At 42.7% G+C, this 22,608-nt stretch overlaps 1 protein-coding gene across 1 annotated transcript in view; it reads right to left on the reverse strand.

Annotated features, from left to right (window-relative positions):
• The window catches only part of CDKL5 (cyclin dependent kinase like 5), a 65,477-nt gene that overhangs the window by 32,395 nt on the left and 10,474 nt on the right, over positions 1-22,608 (reverse strand). Inside the window, exons 3-8 of the mRNA XM_054396767.1 lie at positions 22,510-22,555; positions 17,847-17,983; positions 13,956-14,076; positions 10,778-10,837; positions 5,173-5,263; positions 2,697-2,886 (exon numbers count right to left, since the gene is read on the reverse strand). Coding sequence (XP_054252742.1) covers positions 2,697-2,886; positions 5,173-5,263; positions 10,778-10,837; positions 13,956-14,076; positions 17,847-17,983; positions 22,510-22,555 — 645 coding nt within the window. The remainder of the gene's footprint in view (positions 1-2,696; positions 2,887-5,172; positions 5,264-10,777; positions 10,838-13,955; positions 14,077-17,846; positions 17,984-22,509; positions 22,556-22,608) is intronic.

A 22,608-nucleotide genomic window follows, 5' to 3' on the forward strand; every position in this document is an offset into this window, starting at 1 on the left:
AGTAATAGGGTGAGAGGGAATGGATTGAAGCTTGAGGAGGGCAGATTGAGACTGGAGAGTAGGAAGAAATTCTTTTCAGTGAGGGTGGAACAGGTTGCCCAGGGAGGCTGTAGATGCCTCCTCCCTGGAGGTTGGACCTGGGTGATCTTTAAGGTCCCTTCCAACCTAAACCATTCTGTGATTTTATGAATCTCTGACTTTACACGTGGAGCTAAGAAGTCTGCAGGCTTTCTGAGATCAGGTAATAAACCATTGATCCAGGATGAGAGCAGAGACTCCTAACTCTCAACCCTGTGCTAATCACATTAGCTCCACATTGCCCTTTTGAATTACTGTATTTTAAAGCTACAACCCAAAGAGACCTCACAGAGCATTCATCCCAATACTTTATCCACTGCACAACTACAACTGCTGTAAAATAATGATTGTTTTGCTGACAACTTTTAAAGCATTGATGCTTTTTTAACCCCTAGGGGTTAAATTATTGTTTCTTTTGACAGAAAATCTCATCCAGCCCAGTGTTCTAAACAAGACCAGATAAAAATAGGACCTTGCAAGAAATTATTTTCTAATCTGAATCATTTTTCTAAACACTTCACTGATGGAGGATCTACAAACTTCAACAAAAGCTCTTAGGACTTAGCTGTCCTTGTAGCTAAAATAATTATCCTAACACCCAGCTATTTTGCTTTTCAGCAGCAGCTAAACCAAATTTATGGCCACTTTTAATACACTTTAACCTAACTAGGGTCTCCTCTCTAAGTTCTCCAAGTTCTCTAAGTTTTCTCTTTTTTACAGAGTAAAACTGAGTCTAGCACAGCTCAGGTCTCCTAAAATCTTTGTATGTCTCTTTAATGGATTTTACAGTAACAACTTCTGACTATTTATCAAGATCATAAATTCAGCTTTCTAAGAAAGAGTCATTAATAAAAAAATGACAACCAGAACTGAATGACAAGGAACCATGAGTGCCATTGCTGCCCCAGGTGCTGTTAAAGATAATAGAGATACTATTTATATATTCCTCTGGGATGTAGCTGTATTGCACATCCCAAACTGAGCAGCTTTTCCACACTGCTGAGTCTCTGTCATTACATGGTATTGGCAATCCCCTGAGAGTGGAACAAGGCTGCCAGTGGGAAGAGCTTTTTCACTCACATGGCTTACATCAGCTCCCCAGGAGTCAAAATGCACAAAGCAGCATCTCTGGCTCAGTTTTTTTCCAGAAGAGAAGCCTGAAGGTAGCAGGCATGAATTTTCCACATCCTGAGCTGGCAAGAGCTATGCCATTAAACTTCACAGAGCAAACCTGGCAGGGTAATGCTAAACTGAATAGAATCCTAGAATGGCTCAGGTTGGAAGGGACCTCAGAGATCAACTATTCCAATCTCCATCCCCATGGGCAGAACACCTCTCAACTAGACTCAGCTGCTCAAGGCCTCATCCAACCTGGCCTTCAACACCCCCAGGGAAGAGGCAGCCACAGCCTCGCTGGGCAGCCTGTGCCAGACTCTCACCACTCTCACACTCAATACCTTCTTCCTAAGATCCAGTCTAACCCTGCTCTGCCTCAATTTCAAACCATTCCCCCTTGGCCTGTCTCTAGACACCCTCAGCAAAAGTCCCTCTGCAGCCTTCCTGCAGGATCCCTTCAGCTATTGGAAGGCAGCTCTGAGGTGCCCCTGGAGCCTTCTCTTCTCCAGGCTGAACACCCCCAGCTCCCTCAGCCTATCCTCATAGCAGAAGTGCTCCAGCCCTTGGATCATCCTTGTGGCTAATGTGCCTGTCAAAAAAAATGTCCAAGAAATTCAGGAAAATCTTTACTCAAGACTTAACAGTTTATAAAACTCCATGCTGGTGTAAGCAGTACTTTGAATTACTCTGAATAAGAAGACCTTACAATCTAAAATTGGGGGTGCTGATGGACGAGAAGCTGGACAGGAGCAGGCAGTGTGAGCTTGCAGCACAGAAGGCAAAGCACAGCCTGGGCTGCATCCAAAGCAGTGTTGCCAGCAGAGCCAGAGAGGTGATTCTGACACTTTGCTCTGCTCTGCTGAGACCTCACCTGGAGTACTGTGTGCAGGTTCTGGAGCCCTCAGTGTAGGAAGGACATGGACCTGATGGAGAGGGTCCACAAGAGGGTCACAAAAAAGATCAGGGGGTTGGAGCACCTCTGCTGTAAGGACAGGCTGAGGGAGCTGGGGGTGTTCAGCCTGGAGAAGAGAAGGCTCAGGGGAGAACTACTAGCAGCCTTCCAGTACCTGAAGGGGGCCTACAGGAAGGCTGAAGAGAGACTGTTTGAAAAGGTCTGCAGGGTCAGGAGGAGGGGCAATGGCTCCAAACTAGAGAAGGGCAGATTTAGATTGGATGTTAGGAACAAATTCTTTATTGTGAAGGTGGTGGAACACTGCAACAGGTTGCCCAGGGAGGTGGTTGAGGCTCCCATCCCTGGAGATACTCAAGGTGAGGCTGGACAAGGCCCTGGGCAACCTGATCTAGTTGGGGACGTCCCTGCTGGCTGTGGGGGGTTGGACTGGATGGCCTTTGGAGGTCTCTTCTGGCCTGGACCATTCTGTGATCCTATAAATATCCCCTCCTTACACAGAGACACAGTGCACAGTGGACATGAACAGAGCCTTCAGAGCCCTAAATGCTGTGTGAGTGCATTTCCAAGCAAGAGCAGAGCTCTCCCTTACCCGCAAGCCATGGAAGCGTGGGTTGCTATAGAAGAGCTTCATCTGCTCTGCTGGCAGTGGGCCCAGCACCTTCTGGATGGTGAAGAGCTGGTCAATCTCACTCTCGCCAGGAAACAAGGGCTGCCCATCGCTCAGCTCGCCCAGGATGCAGCCTACAGACCACATATCCACAGCCTTTCCATAAGGGGCTCTGCAAAGCAAACAGAAAACTTTTGTCACCCACTGGCAATCTCTTGTCACTGAGGTGTTTCAAGTTTGTGGCCACGTTTCCCATGGCTCACTTCCTTACAAGACAGAAAAACAAGACTTTGGTATTAAAGAGACTACTTCAACTACCAAGCCCTCTGTTTCTGCCTTGGATTGCTTGAAAGGCAGCACTTTGCACAGAATCACAGAATTAACCAGGTTGGAAAAGACCTTGGAGATCACCAAGTCCAACCTATCAGCCAACACCATCTGATCAACTAACCCATGGCACTGAGTGCCTCATCCAGGCTCCTTTTAAACACTTCCAGGGATGGTGACTCCACCACCTCCCCAGGCATCTCATCCCAAAGCCCTGTCTCTGTTTCTGGGAAGAATTTCTTCCTCACACCCACCCAAACCTCCCCTGGTGCAGCTTGAGACTGTGTCACTGCTTATCTGGGAGAAGAGACCAACCCCACCCTGGCTACAACCTCCCTTCAGGTAGTTGTAGACAGCAATAAGGTCTCCTCTGAGCCTCCTCTTCTCCAGGCTAACTTTTGTGATTCATTACCTGGCTACCAGCTCCTGGTTTCTATAGTATGTGTAAGTAACTACATGTGTGCTGTACATACAGGAGCTGTGTTCTGGGAAAGTGCTCATGTGGAATAGAACAATGCACTGCTATATCTGATAGCAATGGGAAGATCACACACAGCAGACCTCACAGCATCACAGAATGTGAGGGGCTGGAAGAGACCTCCAGAGAGCATCCAGTCCAAGCCCCTGCCAGAGCAGCAGCACCCAGGGCAGCTCACACAGGAACACAACCAGGAGGCTTTGCAATGGCTCCAGAGAAGAAGACTCCACAACCTCTCTGGGCAGCCTGCTCCAGCCCTCTGCCACCCTCACAGGCAAAAAGCTTTCCCTTCTCTTGCCCTGGCACCTCCTCTGCTCCACCTGGTACCCAGTGCCCTTTGTGCTGTCCTTGGCCAGCCCTGAGCAGAGCCTGGCTCTGTCCTCCCCACACTGCCCTGCACATCTTTCTCCCCAGCACTGAGGGCAGCCCTCAGGCTCCTCTGCTCCAAGCTCCAAGCCCCAGCTCCCTCAGCCTGGCCTCACAGGGAGATGTTCCACTGCCTGCAGCAGCTTGGGGGCTCTGTTCCCTGAGGTCCTTCTTGAACGGAGGGGCCCAGAACTGGACATAGTATTCTAGATGTGGCCTCCCCAGGGCAGAGTAGAGGGACAGGAGAACCTCTCTTGACCTACTAACCACAGCCCTTCTAATCCACATTCCAGTTATTTCTCTTTCTTCCTTTGCCCTTTTGGGTCCTATGAATTTGTTCATATAGTATCTGACAATCTATTTAACCTTGGGAGGTAATAAAACACTCATTTTACAAATTAGTAGAAGAGTAAACCTAAACCTAAACCATCTGGCTGAAGCTACTCCTGCAGGTACCACCCTCACATGTAACGCAGCACTAATTTCTCAGAGCTTTCTTAAAGCCTTGGTCATTAAATTCTTCCCAGCTAGTCAAAAGCCATCATCCTTCCTTCTGAGCCACTTCAGCAGTGCTGGTAAGGAGTAACTAGGAATGAAAACTGAATCAGAGTTTTGACCCACAGGATGAACAGGCTGCACAGAGAGGCTGTGGAGTCTCCTTCTCTGGAGACATTCAAAACCTGCCTAGATGTGTTCCTGTGTGAGCTGCCCTGGGTCCTCCTGCTCTGGCAGGGGGCTTGGGCTGGATGATCTCCAGAGGTCCCTTCCAACTTCTAAGACTCTGTGATGAAGAGAACTGGGATTGTAGCATGGTGAAAGCTGCTCTGCCACTGCTGTATGATGTCCAGCAAAAGGCTGATGGAACATTTCATGCTACAGGACTGCCATGGAAACCTCTTCTGAAGGATATGGTGGGGGGACAGGGACAGACAGCCAGGCAGGAATCTGAAGCATGCCTGTTACAATTCAGCTTCACATTCAATTAGTTAAACACTGCTCAGCTCAACACAGACCAACATGCCAATGATTCCCTCATCTAGTGGAGGCTGCCCCTGCTGACTGCAGGGGGATTGGACTAGACGAGCTTTGGAGTTCCCTTCCAACCCAGATTGTTCTGTGATTCATTGCCAATTTACTGGAAATGAGCACAAACTAATGAAATATGGAAGCTTCTTGAAATAAACCACAGCTCTCCGTGGGGGAATCTGACAAAATATGGTTGGGAAAAAACCAAAAAGGTAAAGAACCAGCCAAGCTTCCTCATGGCATTTGACACCTTCTACTTACCCAAGGAGCAGCTCAGGGGAGCGGTACCATCTGGTAGCCACATACTCTGTATAGTTGGCATTGCTGCCTTCAGACAGGTTACGAGCAAAGCCTGGTAAAGAACCAGAGGGAGAGATTAGATCCTACTTTAAATACAAGATGCATATCACCCACTGATTTTGGCAGTAAGAGGTCACAGCTATTTCTGTAGAAGCAAATTGTATACAATTTCCAGCTCATAATGATGTGGGCAGCAATTCCTTGTGTAGGCACCAAGCTGTGTGGTGCACTGGACTCGCTTGAGGGCAGGGATGGCATCCAGAAGGATATTGGCAGCCTTGAGAAGTGGGACAATGACAACTGCAGGAGGTGCAACAAGTCCAAGTGCAGGGTCCTGCATCTTGATTATCCAAGCCCAGGCATAAATCCAGGCTGGGTGCAGAGTGGGTTGAGAACAGCTCTGAAGAAAGAGCCTTGGGGGTGCTGGGTGCTGAGCAGCAACCCAGGAGCCAGTGGTGCTCCCATGTAGCTGGGCAAGCAGCTGTGTGCTGGGCTGCAGCCAGAGGAGTGTGGGCAGCAGGGCAGGAGAGGGGATTCTGTCCCTTGGCTCTGCTCTGCTCAGACCTCACCTCCAATCCTGCCTCCAGTTCTGTGTCTCCAGCAGGAGAAGGACACAGAGCTGCTGGAGAGAGGCCAGAGGAGCGCTACAGGGGCTGGAGCAGCTCTGCTATGAGGACAGGTGGAGAGAGCTGGGGGTGTTAAGCCTAGAGAAGACTCTGAGGGGACCTTAGAGCTGCCTTCCAATAGCTAAAGGATCCTGCAGGAAGTCTTGAGAGGGACTTTTCAACCCTGCTTCTCATTCCAATGATATGACCTCTCTGGTGAACAGTGTCAGGGAAAAATCTTTCATTCATGTGTTTATAGAGAGGGAAGATAACCAGGAGCCACACTGAAGAAATGGGACACTGAGGAGTGAGGGGAGGGAGGAATTCAGGAAGGAACTGAGGAAGAAAGGAATTCAGAAGGAATTAGGAAGGAAGGAGTTTGGAAGGAATTAGGAAGGGATTTGGAAAGAATTAGGAAGGAAAGAAGGCAGGAAGGAATTTGGAAGGAAGGAAAGCAGGAAGGAATTGGTAAGGAAGGAAGGAAGGCAGGAAGGAAAGAGAGAAAGGAAGGAATGAAAGGAGGGAAAGAAAGGAAAAGGTGATACAAATGACCATATATGCTACTGGAATCCACAAGCATGGCAGCCCACGAGGCCAGGTGCACAGAAGAATCAACAAGTCAAGAATCCATCCTCCTCCCTCCAGAGCAGTCTGCTGGCACTTGGTGTGCCTAACATTGCCTGAAAAATCAGCCCCCAGAGTTAGAGGCTGAGAGCAGCACAGATTTGATGTGGCAAGGCAGAAAGCAAAACTATTGTCAGGGGCTCCAGTGCTGTCTCCACATAGCTGTGTCATGTAAGAAACCTCTCCTGAGCTTCTTCTGACTCTGTGGTACCATGCTGGAAGCTGGTGGACAGAAGCAGCAACTCAAGAATCATACAATCATAGAATGGTCTGGGATGGAAGGGACCTCCAAAGGTCATCTAGTCCAAGCCCCCTGCAGCCAGCAGGGATATCCTCAGCTAGATCAGGTTGCCCAGAGCCCTGTCAAGCTTCACCTTGAAGATCTCCAAGGATGGGCCTCAGCTACCTCCCTGGGCAACCTGTTGCAGTGTTACACTACCCTCATGGTGCAAAACTTGTTCCTCAGATCCAATCTAAGTCTACTACTCTCTAGTCTGAAACTATTGTCCCTCATCCTGTCCCTGCAGGCCTTTACAGTCTCTCTCCATCCTTCCTGCAGCCCCCTTCAGGTACTGGAAGGCTGCTCTTAGGTCTGCCTGGAGCCTTCTCTTCTCCAGGCTGAACATCCCCAGCTCCCTCAGCCTGTCCTTGTAACAGAGGTGTTCCAGCTCCCTGATCACTTTCTGGCCTTCCTCTGGACCTGCTCATGGTCCATGTCCATCAGGTCCATGTCCTTCCCGGGCTGAGGGCACCAGAGCTGGCTACCACTGGCCTTCTGGGCTGCAAGTGCACACTGCCTGTCTAGCAGAAAGCAGAGTCCTTTTCTCTGTAAGGGCACAATTGCTTGGTTTTTTTTCGTTTTTTGGTCATGGCAGAGTCTGCTGATTATTTCTTCCCCCACATTGTGCTGAAGTATTGGGAAGATTTTTTTTGACACAAAAATCAGGGCAGGTAACTAGGGAGAAGATTAAACCAAACTATAAGCAGTGAGAAGCAATAGGTGTAAAGATGAAGGCGCAATAGAGTTTGCAAATCAATCCTGATGCAGAATAAGGAATTTCAAGCAAGGACTTTAAACAACTCAGAAGATGGTGGGAGAGATGTCAAGGAAAAAAAAGGTGTAAGGGAAAAAGGAGGTTGGCAGTTTCTGCTGGAGAAACAAGGGAGGCTGAAGGTAGACCTCATGGCGAAATTCTTCCCCATGAGGCTGGTAAGACAGTGGCACAGGTTGCCCAGGGAGGTGGTGGAAGTCTCATCTGTGGAGGCTTTTGCAGCCAGGCTGGATGTGGCTGTGAGCAACCTGCTGTAGTGTGAGGTGTCCCTGCCTATGGCAGGGAGGTTGGAACTGGATGATCCTTGAGGTCCCTTCCAACCCTAACAATTCTGTGATTCTACAGACAAAATAAAGCATTCTAGCATTAATGACATGTAAGCACTTTAATGGATGCCCCAAGAGCACCAAGGAGCCTCCACTATTCAGAATTTTCACAATAAGGTAAGCAAACACCTGTCAAGGATGACACAGACAGGCTTAATCCTTTCTTGGAGTAGGTGGAAGAACTAGAGAGTTTCTTGAGGTCTTTTCCAGTCCTGTGTTTCACCATTTCTACGCTTATGCATTATAAAGAGATTAAGAGACTGCTAAAACAAGTGATTTTTGAAGACCTGGTGTTGAAACAGCAAACACTCTAGTCAGAAAGCCTATTTCCACCAGAAAGAGGCATCTGCTGTAATTGGAGTTTGGTCCTGTTCCCTTTTTCCACTTCTGTCGGCAGAAATGCCACCCACACAACATGTGTCCAGGCAAGCACCAGATTCGAGCTCATTTTTAACTAGCACGATGTGTACAGAACACAGCCCAAGAAGTGGGTTATTAAAAACCTCTCAACTTCCCTCTTCAAACTGCTTTGTCCTCTGGGCTGTTTGGAAACATCCAATTACTTCAATACCTGCTTTGGGATGGCCTCGCAGACCTTTGATCTGTTATCACACGAGGAATGTGATGCTCTACATGGCAAGCACCTGTGTGCCAAAACAGGAAGCAAGGAAAGGCAGGCAGCGTAGATCAAACCATGTGATCCAGAGGTGGCCACAAAGATGATCCAAGGGCTGGAGCAGCTCTGCTGTGAGGATAGGCTGAGGGAGCTGGGAGTGCTCAGCCTGCAAAAGAGAAGGCTCTAGGGGGACCTCAGAGCTGACTTCCAATAGCTGAAGGGATCCTGCAGGAAGGCTGCAGAGGGACTCTTCATGAGGGTGTCTGGAGACAGGCCAAGGGGGAACGGTTTGAAGCTGAGGCAGAGTAGGGTTAGAGTGGAGCTGAGGAAGAAGTTCTTCAGCCTGGGCACAGAACTGCCAGGAGAGGGCAGACAGGAGGTCTGTGGGCACCAAAAAAAGGCAAAGGCACCTAGGGCAGCTGCAGCAGTACCCTGGTGTTCTGTCAGAGCTGTGCAGCTCCTCACACTGCAGAATAAATTGCCCTTAATTCAAAGAACTCCTGTGGACCAAACTCTTCTAAGGCTTTTCCTAGAACAGTTATTGGTTCTGAATGCTTAAGCAAAAATGCCTTTAGCATTAAAAGAAATAAGCTGCACTGCAGATGACAAACAACTTCTTTGTGTCCTCTGAAACTATTTCAATCTCTCTTTTTCTTATTTTTTTCCTTTTTTTTTTTTTTTCCCAGCAGTTACCCTCTTCATTCAAAATTGCAGAGGTTTGAAATGACAGATTTCTACTGCTCTCACTCAAAAGTGCTCTTGGGTAGCACTATGGAATTGGGTTTTCTTCACCAAGCCAACCTCTAAGCTGTTTAGAGCGAAAAATATTTTATTCTGTGTTTAGGTAGCATTTAAAAATCAAAATGCAGACTGCTGGCACACTGTACACTCTGCTCTGCTGTCCTGTGGAGATTACTCACTTGGGCAGTTTGCTTTGTGCTTGGGGGCTGCTTCTTCAAAGCCTTAAAGCTGATATTAAAGAGGTATTGATATGCCAGGAGCATCAGATCTGATATCACACCTATAACCCTGACTCTAACCTCTATCCATGAAGTCATTAATCTTAGGCTAGACATTAGGAAAATTTTTGTCACTGCAAGAGCGGTCAAGGATTGGAACAGGCTGCCCAGGGATGTGGTGGAGTCACCATCCCTGGAGGTGTTTAAAGGTTGTTTAGATGTGGTGCTCAGAGACATGGTTTAGTGGTGAACTCTTGGTAGAGTAGGGTGAATGGTTGGACCTGATGATCTCAAGGGTCTTTTCCAACCTGAATGATTATGTGATCATTATATGTGGACGCATGACTCCTTAATTAAGATAACAGAAAAAGCTGAGCTATGACTACACACAGGGAATCACAGAGTCATACAATGATAGGGCTTGGAAGGGACCTCTGAAGGTCACTGAGTAAACCCTCCTGCCAAAGCAGGATCACCTAGGGCAGGTCACACAGGAATGCATCCAGATGGGTCCAGAAAGTCTCCAGAGAAGGAGACTCCATAACCTCTCTGGGCAGCCTGTTCCAGTGCTCTGTGACTCTCACACTGAAGAAGTTCCACCTCCTGTGCTGTAGTTTCCATCCATTGCCCCTTGTCCTATCCCAGCATGCAGCTGAGCAGAGCCTGTCCCTGTCCCCTCCCTCCTGTCCCCCAGCCCTCAGCTATTGATAGACATTGATCAGATCCCTCTCTGCCTTCTCCTCTCCAGACCAAACACCCCCAGGGCTCTCAGCCTCTCCTCACCAGGCAGTCTCCAGACCCTTCAGCATCCTTGGAGCCCTCCCTTGGACCCTCTCCAGCAGATCCCTGTCCCTCCTGAACTGGGGAGCCCAGAACTGGATGCAATATTCCAGGTGAGGTCTCAGCAGGGCAGAGCAGAGGGGGAGGAGAACCTCCCTGGATCTGCTGGACACAGTCCTCTGAATGCAGCCAAGGACCCCACTGGCCTTTTTGGCCACAAGGGCACATTGTTGTCCCATGCAGAACTTGCTGCCCACCAGAACTCCCAAGTCCTTCTCTCCAGCAGATCCCCTCCCAACCTGTCCTGCTGCAGTTTATTCTTCCTTCCCAGGTGCAGGACTCTGCACTCATCCTTACTGAACCTCATGAGGTTGCTCTTTGCCAAGATCTCCAGTCTGCACCATTTCCACCTACACACAGCTCTTTCACAGGGTATGCCCATTAAGCACAGAGAGCTTTCCAATTCCAGTGCTAGCCACAAACCTGAAGAGGAAGGCTTTAATCAGCACACACTGCAGAACTGTTCAATGAGTAAGGCAAAAACCCACTGCAGGAGGTTTGCTTTTAAAATGCAAGAGGCAGGTAATCTATCTACTGAACTTACCAAAGTCACACAGCTTCAGGACATCATTGTGGCTTATTAAAAGATTCTCTGGCTTGATATCTGCAGTATCAGAGTGAAAGAGAAGAAAAAAAAAATAAATGGCTGTTAACTTCTCTTTTTTTAATGTTGAACTCAGATATGTTAAAATAGAAATAGATAAATATCCAAATAGATCAATATAGTGATATACATTGAATATATGGATATATAGAAATGTTAAAATAGAAATATATATACAAATATATTAATATATTGTTAGAGATGGATATAGATTGAATATCTCAATATATATTGAATACATGGTTATATAAAAATGTTAAAATAGAAATATACAAATATATCAATATATTAATACAGATGGATATAGATTGAATATATAGGTATTGAATAATTGATACATAAAAGTGTTAAATATAAAGACATAAATATACAAATATATCAATATATTGATACATATTGATATAGACTGAATATCACAACATATATTGAATATATTGATATATAAAATGTGAAAATATAAATCTATAAATATACAAATACATCGATATATTGATATAGAGTGACATGAATTGACTATATCAATATATATTTAACATATTGATGCTTAAAAATGTTAAAATATAGATATATAAATATACAAATACATCAATATATTGATATAGAGTGATATGGATTGAATATATCAATATACATTTAATATACTGATATATAAAAAATGTTAACATTTATATCTATAAACACATTAATATATTGATATATAAAAATGTGAAAATATAAATCTGTAAATATACAAATACATCAATATATTGATATAGAGTGATATAGATTGAATATATCAATATATATTTAGTATATTGATTTATAAAAATGTGAAAATATAAATCTATAAATATACAAATACATCAATATATTGATATAGAGTGATATAGATTGAATATATCAATATACATTTAGTATATTGATTTATAAAAACATGAAAATATACATCTATAAACATACAAATACATCAATATATTGATACATTGACATAGACTGAAAATCTCAACATATATTGATACATAAAAATGTAAAAATACAAAGATATGAATATACAAATAAAAATATTGAATATATTGCTATATATTGAATATATTGTTATATACTGAATATATTGCTATATATTGAATATCAATACATTGACTATATTGCTATAGAAAATCTAGCATGCATTTATTTATTAATAAAAAGCATATAAAAGTGTTGTCAGCAGCTCTGGATTCCTTCTGCATGTGCAGATGATTCATCCCATCAGAACTGAAGCATTCCCACAGCGACTGCTGAAAGAACCTTCCAGCAGTTCAGGTTGGGAACACCCAGAACTCATTTGCTGCCGTTTGGAGTCTTGAAAGCAAAATATGGACTGACAAAAGATGCACCAAGATATTCCTGGCCCCCAAATGAACGCTCAGAACATTGCATGTTGCAAAATAACACAAGGAAGTGACATTTAGTTGCCCAGTTAACCGAGCAGATGCTAAGTGTGTTGTGCTCAATGCTTGGAGCAAGGATTTTCTTGAAAGCCTCTCAGCATTGGTTTAGAAAAAAATGTGTTGTCTAGTTTCAAATCTGTTCTGAAGTTGATACTGTGGCATGCAGAGCTGGCCACCTTCATCAAACTACACTTCAACAAAGAGTTTCAGACTCTTCTGATGCTTGATCGGTCTTAAATATAAATTAAATGTAAATACAAACAGAAACAGGATTTAAATATGAATATATATATATATATACTTATAAAGCTGATAAATAGAATATATAGAAATATAAGTATATGAATAGAGAAATTATAAATAGAAGTATAAAATAGAAATATACTAATATGCAAATATAGCAAGATTTGGATATATAAATATACATGTGTATAGATATAAAATATGTGTGCATATATATAAAATATATATATATACACATATATAAAATATAAATATATGAATATGTGATTGATGTGTAAAAATGTTAAAATACAATGTATAAAAATGTTAAAACACAAATATACATATATAAATGTGCATTGAATTTATTCATATATACTGAATAGCTCAATACATTAAATGTCTTGATATATACAAATATTAAAATATAAATATACAAATACAGAAATATATAACTATATTGAATTCATTCATACCTATGAATAGAACAATATAGTGAATGTCTTGATATATACAAACATTAAAATATAAATATACAAATATATAACTATCTTGGACATATTGATATCATTTAATGTAAATAAATTAAAACCAAATAAAAATATAAACATGTACATAACGATACATAGTATTTTATTTTTATTTTTAAATCGTATTTATTTCTTTTTAAATGTTAGTTATTTATTTTTAAATCGTATTTATTTCTTTTTAAATGTTAGTTATTTATTTTTAAAAGGTATTTATTTTTAAATCATATTTATTTATTTTTAAATAGTATTTCATTTTAAAACCTATTTATTAATTTCCAAATTGTATTTATTGTTTTTTAAATTGTACTTATTTTATTTTAAAATTGTATTTATTTATTTTAAAATTGTATTTATTTATTTTTAAATAGTACTTATTTAATTGTATTTATGATATTTTAAAATTTATTTCTTTTAAAACCACATTTATTTATTTTAAAATCATATTTATTTTTAAATCTTATTTAATTTTAATTTGTATTTATTCAATTTTTAAATTACATTTATTTATTTTAAAATAGTATTTATTTGTATTTATTTATTTTTAAATGTTATTTTATCCTTAAATTTAATGTTATGGTAGTTTTTTTTTTTTTTTTAATTTTACTTTACTCTTATTTTATTCTTAATTTTATTTTAGTTTTGAACTGAAGGGCCCCTGCAGATGTATTTATTTATTTTTAAATGTTATTTTATCCTTAAATTTAATGTTATGGTAGTTTTATTTATTTATTTATTTTTAATTTTACTTTACTCTTATTTTATTCTTATTTTTATTTTAGTTTTGAACTGAAGGGCCACTGCAGATGCATGAAGCAGGCTTAAAACCCTGCCAAACTGACAGATGTTTTCCCCTTGTTGATATAAAGCATTTGTTATATTTATTTTAAGTATAAATCACTCCATCATCTTTCTTCAAAAGGCAAACCCCTACCCAGGGCTCCCTTGCCACACACTCACCTCTGTGAACGATGTCATTCTTATGGCACCAATGAATTGCTTTGATTAGCTGGTAGATGTAGCTCTTCACTTTTTCTGGTGGAACTCCATTCGGCATTTCTTCTAGCAACTCCAGCATGTTCTAGAAGGTTCAAAGACATCCAATTTCAGAGAGCTATGCTGTAGTTTCTAGAAGGTAACACGCTTTCAGCAGTCTCAAACAACATGCTTAGGCCACTGAGTCAGTAGTTCCAACATCCAAGGAGTATATTCTAACCACAAGGATATCACAGGATCACAGAATGTTAGAGGCTGGAAGGGACCTCCAGACATCATTCAGTCCAACCCCCCTGCCAAAAGCAGGATCACCTAGAGCAGGTCACACAGGAATGTGTCCAGGGGGCTCTGGAATGTGTCCAGAAGTGACTCCACAGCCTCTCTGGGCAGCCGGCTCCAGGCCTCTGACACCCTCACAGCGAAAAAGTTTTCCCTTCTCTTCTCCAGGCCTCAGTAACCCACACTGTAAAGAAATTTCTCCTCATGCTTAGCTGAAACCTTCTCTGTTCAAGTTTGTCTCCATTGTTCCTTGGCATATTACTGTGCAGCACCCAAAAGAGCCTGGCCCCCTCCACTTGACCCCCACCCCTCAGCTATTGATAGACATTGATCAGATCCCTCTCAGCCTTCTCTTCTCCACACTAAACAGCCCCAGGGCTCTCAGTCTCTCTCCACAGCGGAGATGCTCAAGTCCCCTAGTCATACATAGTTAAAGCAACACAAGCCAGGTAGTGCAGATACTGTCACAGACATAAAACTGCCTCACAGGGGCACAAACACTAACCTGGGGAGTAACCCATACCTATACATCATCTACATTGATCTCAGATGTATTTGCACTACAGTAACTCTGGCCATGTGAACTGTTGTAATTATACACCTAGGGAAGAAAATAAATGGATTGTTTGCAGCAGAAAATTTCCTCTTTGACAAAGGACACTTAGACTCCCATTACCTTAGCAAATGTCTCCACTTTCCTGTGATTAGAAGTACAATGGAGTTTGTACTCTGAATCCTGAATGAATAACTGGCAGCAGCAGCTGCCCACTTGAAGAGAGTAAAGTCTTACCCAACTCATTTAATTATGGATTTGAGCATCTGGAGAGTTTTCATTTAAAATAAATTTACCTTGTCTTAGACAAACACTTTCTTTAGCTGCATAATACAATTGTTGAGATTTCTCTTGTAAGATTTTTAATGGACACAAATAGAAGAGCAAACTTGGATAATATTTGGAAACAGAATTGTTGGAGAAAGTCCAGAGGAGGCCACAAGGATGATGCAAGGGCTGGAGCAGCTCTGCTGTGAGCACAGGCTGAGGGAGCTGGGGGTGTGCAGCCTGCAGAGGAGAAGGCTCCAGGGGCACCTCAGAGCTGCCTGCCAGGACCTGAAGGGATCCTGCAGGAAGGCTGCAGAAGGACTTTTGCTGAGTGGGTCTGGAGCCAGGCCAAGGGGGAATGGTTTGAAGCTGAGGCAGAGCAGGGTTAGAGTGGAGCTGAGGAAGTTGTTGAGTGTGAGGCTGGTGAGACTCTGGCACAGGCTGCCCAGGGAGGCTGTGGCTGCCTCCTGCCTGGGGGTGTTCAGAAGGTGTCCTTGGGCATGGAGGGAAGGTTGGAGGAGCTGAGCTCTGAGGTCCCTTCCAATCTGAGCCATTCCATGATTCTACAAACATCTCTGAATCTCTGAATAAATGCTCCCGGTTTCCTTAGAAACACTTCAGACCTGAGAAAAGGTATTTTCAGTGAAGGAATCACATTGATTGTTGCTGCACTCTTGTCCACAACCAAGCCTGTGGATCTGGATAAGTCAGTCAAGAAGTTAGTGTTACAAGATGAACCAAAATAGGAACACCACCACAGCCACATGTAATCCTAGCTGAAGACATTAACTAAGGGGATGATGACTAAAGGAGATTAGACTGAATGTGAAGTAATCTGGCTTTGAGCGCTATGGGTACGTACAGGACACAAGGTGTTCAGCAGCACTTAATGAAAACATTTGCCTACTATATCACATTTTATTTAATTCCTTCTACCTTTCCCTGCAGGGACAGGAGCAGGGACAATGGTTTGAAATGAAAGCAGAGCAGATTGAGATTGGATGTGAGGAATAAATTCTGCACCAGGAGGCTGCTGCAACACTGCAAGAGGTTGCCCAGGGAGGGAGTTAAGGCTCCATCCCTGGAGATCTTCAGGGTCAAACTGGACAAGACTGTGAGCAACCTGCTCTAGTGGAGGATGTCTCTACTGAGTGCAGGAGGGTTGGACTGGATGACCTTTGGAGGTACTTTCCAACCCAAAGTATTCCATGATTCTATGAATCAGGCCAGGAATCTTTGCACAAGAGAGAACTGACTGAAGAGCTCTAACATGCAGCTAGACTGCAACATCACAGTGACAGGATAATGAAGGAAAATTTAAGTCAAGGGAACAATATCTCTTGAAATCTCCAGAGATACAGATCTTTAAGCTTGTGTTTATTTTTTACTGGGTGTACCTGAATTATTTCCATCAAGAAATGCTGAGTGGTTTAGCATTCAGGGGGAAGGTCTACCTGCACCACAAAGGCTACAAAAATAATGTAAAACCCATCTGCTCCAGGTTTCCCCCTGGAAACAGCCCAGGATGCTTGGCAGTAGTAGGGTAATCTAAGGAAATTTTGGAATGGTTTCAGATGAGGTCAGGATTGGAACTAATGACAGTGATCTTTGCCAAATCCCTCTAAGCAACTATTGATAGTGGCCTTGTTACAGAAATACACAAACAAATCCTATTTTTAACAGGGAAGGATGGAGAAAGTTGAAACAGATTTCAAGGTCACAAGCCTATGATCTTGACTCCATGATGATTCATTACACTATTAAACTTGCCTCTAGAGTATGGATGGACTTTTTTCTTCAGATGGTAGGTATTCCAGTCTACAAGATTTAAACATGAGTTTTTTTCACAGCACAGAACCACAGAATGTTAGGGGCTGGAAGAGACCTCCAGAGAGCATCCAGTCCAAGCCCCCTGCCAGAGCAGCAGCACCCAGGGCAGCTCACACAGGAACACAGCCAGGAGGCTTTGCAATGGCTCCAGACAAGGAGACTCCACAACCTCTCTGGGCAGCCTGCTCCAGCCCTCTGCCACCCTCACAGCCAAAAAGTTGTTCCTGATGTTCCTGTGGCACCTCCTCTGCTCCAGCTGGCACCCAGTGCCCCTTGTGCTGTCCTTGGCCAGCCCTGAGCAGAGCCTGGCTCTGTCCTCCCCACACTGCCCTGCACATCTTTCTCCCCAGCACTGAGGGCAGCCCTCAGGCTCCTCTGCTCCAAGCTCCAAGCCTCACAGGGAGATGTTCCACTGTCTGCAGCAGCTTGGGAGCTCTGGCATGAACTCTCTCAAGCAGTTCCTTGAGGTCCTTCTTGAACTGAGGGGCCCAGAATTGGATACAATATTCCAGATGTGGACTCACCAGGGCAGAGGGCTGGAGAACCTATCTCCACCTTCTAACTACAGCCCTTCTAACACAGGATGCCCTTGGCCTTCTTGGCCACAAGGGCACATTGCTGGTTCATGGTCAACCTTCCATCCACCAGAACCCCAGGTCTCTTTCTCCAAGAGGAAGAACTCTTTACATGGAAGAACTTTGGGTTTTTTCAAATACCAATACCTGAAGCAAGACTATCAGTAAAGGAACCAGTGCTGTCCTCCCACAGTAAGTACCTAACCACAGCAACTCAGATTGCATTCAAATTTCTGATGTTCCTCTTTATAGATGAGAGCACCTTAATTTTCAACAGTAAAAGGAACTTTAAAGACTTTTCAAATAATCTGATGATTTAACTCTGCCAAAAATAGTACAAACTCCACTCACTTTTTCCACATATTCAAAAACTAAGTATAATTTTCCTCTTCTTCTGAAGGCTTCCTTCAGCTCCACTATGTTCTCCTGTTTCAAAGTGCGAAGCATTTTAAGCTCTCGGAGAGTGGTTTCTTTGACTTCTTCATTTTCTAAAGTGCAAAGCAAAAGTGACAGAGTAAAACAGATTAAAAATGAAAACAAGACACCCAACACCCCCAAGGAACAAGTGTTAGAAATCATTCTTTTGAACCCCTGCTTAAACTGTCATGTTCTAGATACTGCAGAGCAAAAGGTTTCTTTTCCAGTGTGATCTCTCTCTGATGCCTGGATACTTTTGCACTGGAAGAGAGGTAAGTGCAACCATCACAGGCTTCGTATCACCACCATCTAAGTTTTCAGTGGCAGAAAAAGGCCTAAGAAGCAACTCATTTGCATTTTTATCTTTTTTCATTATGAAGAGCACTAATATGCTTCCACCAAACAGGCATGTACAGACTCATCTTCCACCCCACAAGCACTGGCAAGGTTAACAAGCCCTCAGGAAAACCACTCATGGTTTGAACAACGTCAGAGAAACCTATAAATGCTTTCATTCGATTCCCCCAAAAGCCAGAATACATTTTAAGCACAGCTTTGTAAGTGCAGGAAGTTTCCCCTTGAGGCTTTTGATGGCAATTCAGCAACGAGGAGCAGGGTAGCAGCCACAGAGGGCAGCGGAGCAAGCATCAATTCAGTGAAACCTTCAGTCTGAACCTGAGGAAAATCCTCAGAAAAAAGCTGAGAAATCCAAGTGTTGTTTTGACAGTTTATTTGCCTGGACATTACTGAAGAAAGAAGGAGTATTTTAGGAAAGTCTTCTGCACTTGTTTTAGGAGAGTGTTTCGCACACTCTCATCACCAAGGGCCCCCTAAGGTTCTTAAGGATGCTACCAACACAATGCCAGGTTTCATCTTTCAGTTAGCAAAATGAAATGCATTCATCCAGTAAAATCTTCCCATGCACATGTGGAAGCAGGGCTCTTAAACTCTTAGACCTCTTATGCACAACAGAGAGATATTAAATGGGCACAAATTCAAAGCTAAATCCCATCTGCAGGTCATGTACCACAAAGAAAGTCAGACAGAGGAAGAAGAAACAGCTAAGAGAAATCTTTTTTCTGATCAAGTAAAAGGCAAGAAGAGGTTTGCAGAGGAGAGAGCATGACACAGGTTGCGCAAATGTAGATAACTACTACCAGAAGAGAGAAAAAAAAATAAAAGAGAAACTGAAGTATAGCAGGAGAGAAGGAAAGCAAAATACTATCATCACCAATGTTTTGATTGAAAAAAAAATGTATAATTTAGAGCAATCGAAATAATTTCATTTTCCACCCCTGCTAGGCAGGCTCTTCCCAGCACATTTAGCCTGCACATGGCAAACAACAGCAAAAACATTCAGTGAAACAAAAATGGCAATACAAACAATTAAAGCACATTCAGCTTTCTAATGAACTCCCATATTAATGAGACAGATGTGAAATGGGCTGAATCAAATTCATCAAAAGAACTTCTGTCATCTTTCCAGGAACTTGTAAACAACTTGCTGCAACTCTGAAAAGCAGTCATCAGTCCTGTAAGCTGACATCATTTCATGCTCTTGGAAAGCCACAGCTAATGGCAATCTTGCATTGCTTGTTTTCCTTTTTTTTTGTTTGCTTTGTGTAGGCTAATGTAATAATCCTGTTGAGGGCTTAATATTGAGATTCAGTGGTTAGGATCTGTGCTGAATAGAATCACAGAATGGTTTGGCTTGGAAGGGACATCCAAAGGTCATCCAGTCCAACCGCCCCCTGCACTCAGTAGGTATATCCTCCACTAGAGCAGGTTGCTCACAGCCTTGTCTAGCATCACCTTGAAGATCTCCAGGCATGGGGCCTCAACTACCTCCTTGGGCAACCTCTTGCAGTGTTGCAGCAGCCTCCTGCTGCACAACTTGTTCCTCACATCCAACTGAAATCTTCTCTGCTCTCATTTCAAACCCTTGCCCCTGCTCCTGTCCCTGCAGTCCTTTGGGCACAGTCCCTCTGCAGCCTTCTTGGAGCCCCTTCATGTCCTGGCAGGCTGCTCTTAGGTCTGCCTGGAGCCTTCCCTTCTCCAGACTGAACACCCCCAGTTTCCTCAGCCTGTCCTGGTAGCAGAGGTTTTCCAGCCCCTTGATCATTTTTGTTTCCCTCCTCTGGACCTGCTCCATCAGGTTCACGTCCTTCCTGTGCTGAGGGCTCCAGAGCTGGATGCAGTACTCCAGGGGAGGTCTCCCAAGAGCAGAGGGGCAGAATCAGCTCTCTCCATCGCTGGCTGTTTAAGACCCTTATAGGTGGCAGTGACAATAGAATTCCACCAAACTCAGCAGGTCTGATGCCCTTTCACATTCCTCTGTGTACAAGACTCACTGTTCCAAACTCTGCCTTTTCAGGAAGCTTTTGAAGTCCCCCAAGAATTCAGCTGCTTCTACTGACCCTTCCTGCACTCATCTCTCTGAAGTACCTTCATGACCTAGTCAAGGTGAGCACCTCAATTAAATTATCTCCTGAATTCTTTAATAGAGATTTTAAACATATTTCAGAATTGCAGGGCCAAAAAAAAAAATAATGAAAAACACTCAACTGGCAAAAATCAGCTGGAAAGCAAAGAGTTTGCACTGCACAAAGCAACAGACACAAATCAGACTTTGCTGGGTCTGACTCTCAATATGAGAGACCTTGCAACCAATCACACCTCCAGAGCCACTAGCAAGAAAAACAATTGAAATGTTTGGTACAGTAAAATAAAAAAAAAAGATAGAGTAAAAATAAAATAAAATTTTAAAATACAATGAAAATAAAACAAAGTTTAAAAATAACATTTAGAAATAAAATAAAAATTAAAAAGCTAAAAAAATTAAATTAAAAATAAAATAAAAATAAAAAATTCAAAATAAAATAAAAATGTAGATATAAAATTAAAATAAAATTTAAACAATAAAATAAAAATAAAATAAAAATAAAATAAAAATAAAATGAAATGTAAAAATAAAATAAAAATATAAAAATAAAATTTAGAAATAAAATTAAAATAGAAAAATAAAATAGAAATAAAATAAAAAATAAAATGAAATTTTAAAAAATTAAATAAAAATAAAATAAAAATAAAACACAACCTAGAAATAAACTAAAAGTAAAATAAAAACATAAAAATAAAATGTAGAAACAAATTAGAAATAAAATTGAAATAAAATAAAATTTAAAATCTAAAATAAAAATAAAACTAAATTTAAAAATAAAACAAAAATAAAATAAAAAATAAAAATAAAATAAAATTTGAAAAATAAAATAAAGATTAAAATGAAATAAAAATAAAATAAAGGTAAATAAAAATTAGATTAAAATAAAAAAAAAACCACAAATAAATGCAAATAAAATCACGTGTGGGCTGTTTGTCTAAGCCACACTGTCAGCTTTCAGCTAAAGCCTTGGGAGATGGCCAACCATAGCTGCAGTGCCTCAGACCAAGAGAGGATGATTCTTCTCTTGTTACTCCATACTTGGCCTCCCCTTCCGTGTGTGTCAGGCCAGCAGGGCTCAGGGGTAAGCTGTGCTGTGTGCCAGGTAGGCAGCTGCTGCTGTGGCTGATTTCTAGATTTGCCTGTGCCAGCCATCCAGTGTCCCCCACCAAGCAGAACCAGAAAGAGCTCTTTGCTGTGCCTGTTGCTGGGGGAGGATCAGGTGTGTGAAGCACTGGCAGCAGCTGCCAGGGGTCCTGCTTCTGCTTTGCCGGCAGCAGTGAGCTCTGCACAAGCTGGCTTCGCTCACGGCTCAGCAACACTGGAGGGGACACAGGGGCTGCTGCCAGAGAGAAATGAGCAAGCTTCACACAGACAGTGGGGCCTGGTGAAGGGAGGGCAGAGCTGCTGCCTCCAATCCTCTCATGGATCCCCAAGAGCTCCCTAGTTCCTCTTCATACCACTGAACTCAGTGACTTGTCACAGCCTCCTCCATTTACCCCTTCGAGCCCCCTAATGTTTAGAACCCCTCCCACAGATGAATCACAGAATCAGCCAGGTTGGAAAAGACCTCAGAGATCATCAAGTCCAACCTATTACCTAATCCCTAACACCTCCTGATAACTAAACCATGGCTCCAAGTGCCACATCCAAGCTTTTTTCTGAACACCTCCAGGGACAGTGACAACTCCACCATCTCCCTGGGCAGTGCATCCCATGGCCAATTACTCTTTCCGTGAAGAACTTTCTCCTCACCTCGAGACTAAACTTGCCCTGGAGAAGAGACCAGCCCCCACCTGGCTACAACTTCCTTTCAGGTAGTACAATCTCCTTTCAGGTTGTACTAAGGCTCTGCAAGTCACCACTACAAGACATTTGTTGACCACATCCAGTCTCCATCTTACTACCATGGCACCAAAATTCTCAGCCAGACTAAGACAGATGCAGGAAGAAAGGAAGGTAGTTAGCTACTTGGAGTGCATACTGCGGTCCCTTGGCAGGTATGAAGGATCAAGTGCTTGGAATATTGACAGAGCTAATGAATCATGGTAATTTTTAAATCATGTCTTGATAGATGAGGCTTCTTATTTTAACTGGAAGAGAGGTATGAACAATGGAGTTTTTGACATGAAAGATTATGCAGGAAAAAAACCTTACCTTCGCTGTCTTTGAATTTCTTGATAGCCACAATTTCATGTGTCTCCTGCAACATAAAAAAACAAAGAAAGGGAAATGAGCAACATTTGGTGCATCTCC

This window comes from Indicator indicator, chromosome 1, assembly GCF_027791375.1.
Source record: "Indicator indicator isolate 239-I01 chromosome 1, UM_Iind_1.1, whole genome shotgun sequence".
NCBI lineage: Eukaryota > Metazoa > Chordata > Aves > Piciformes > Indicatoridae > Indicator > Indicator indicator.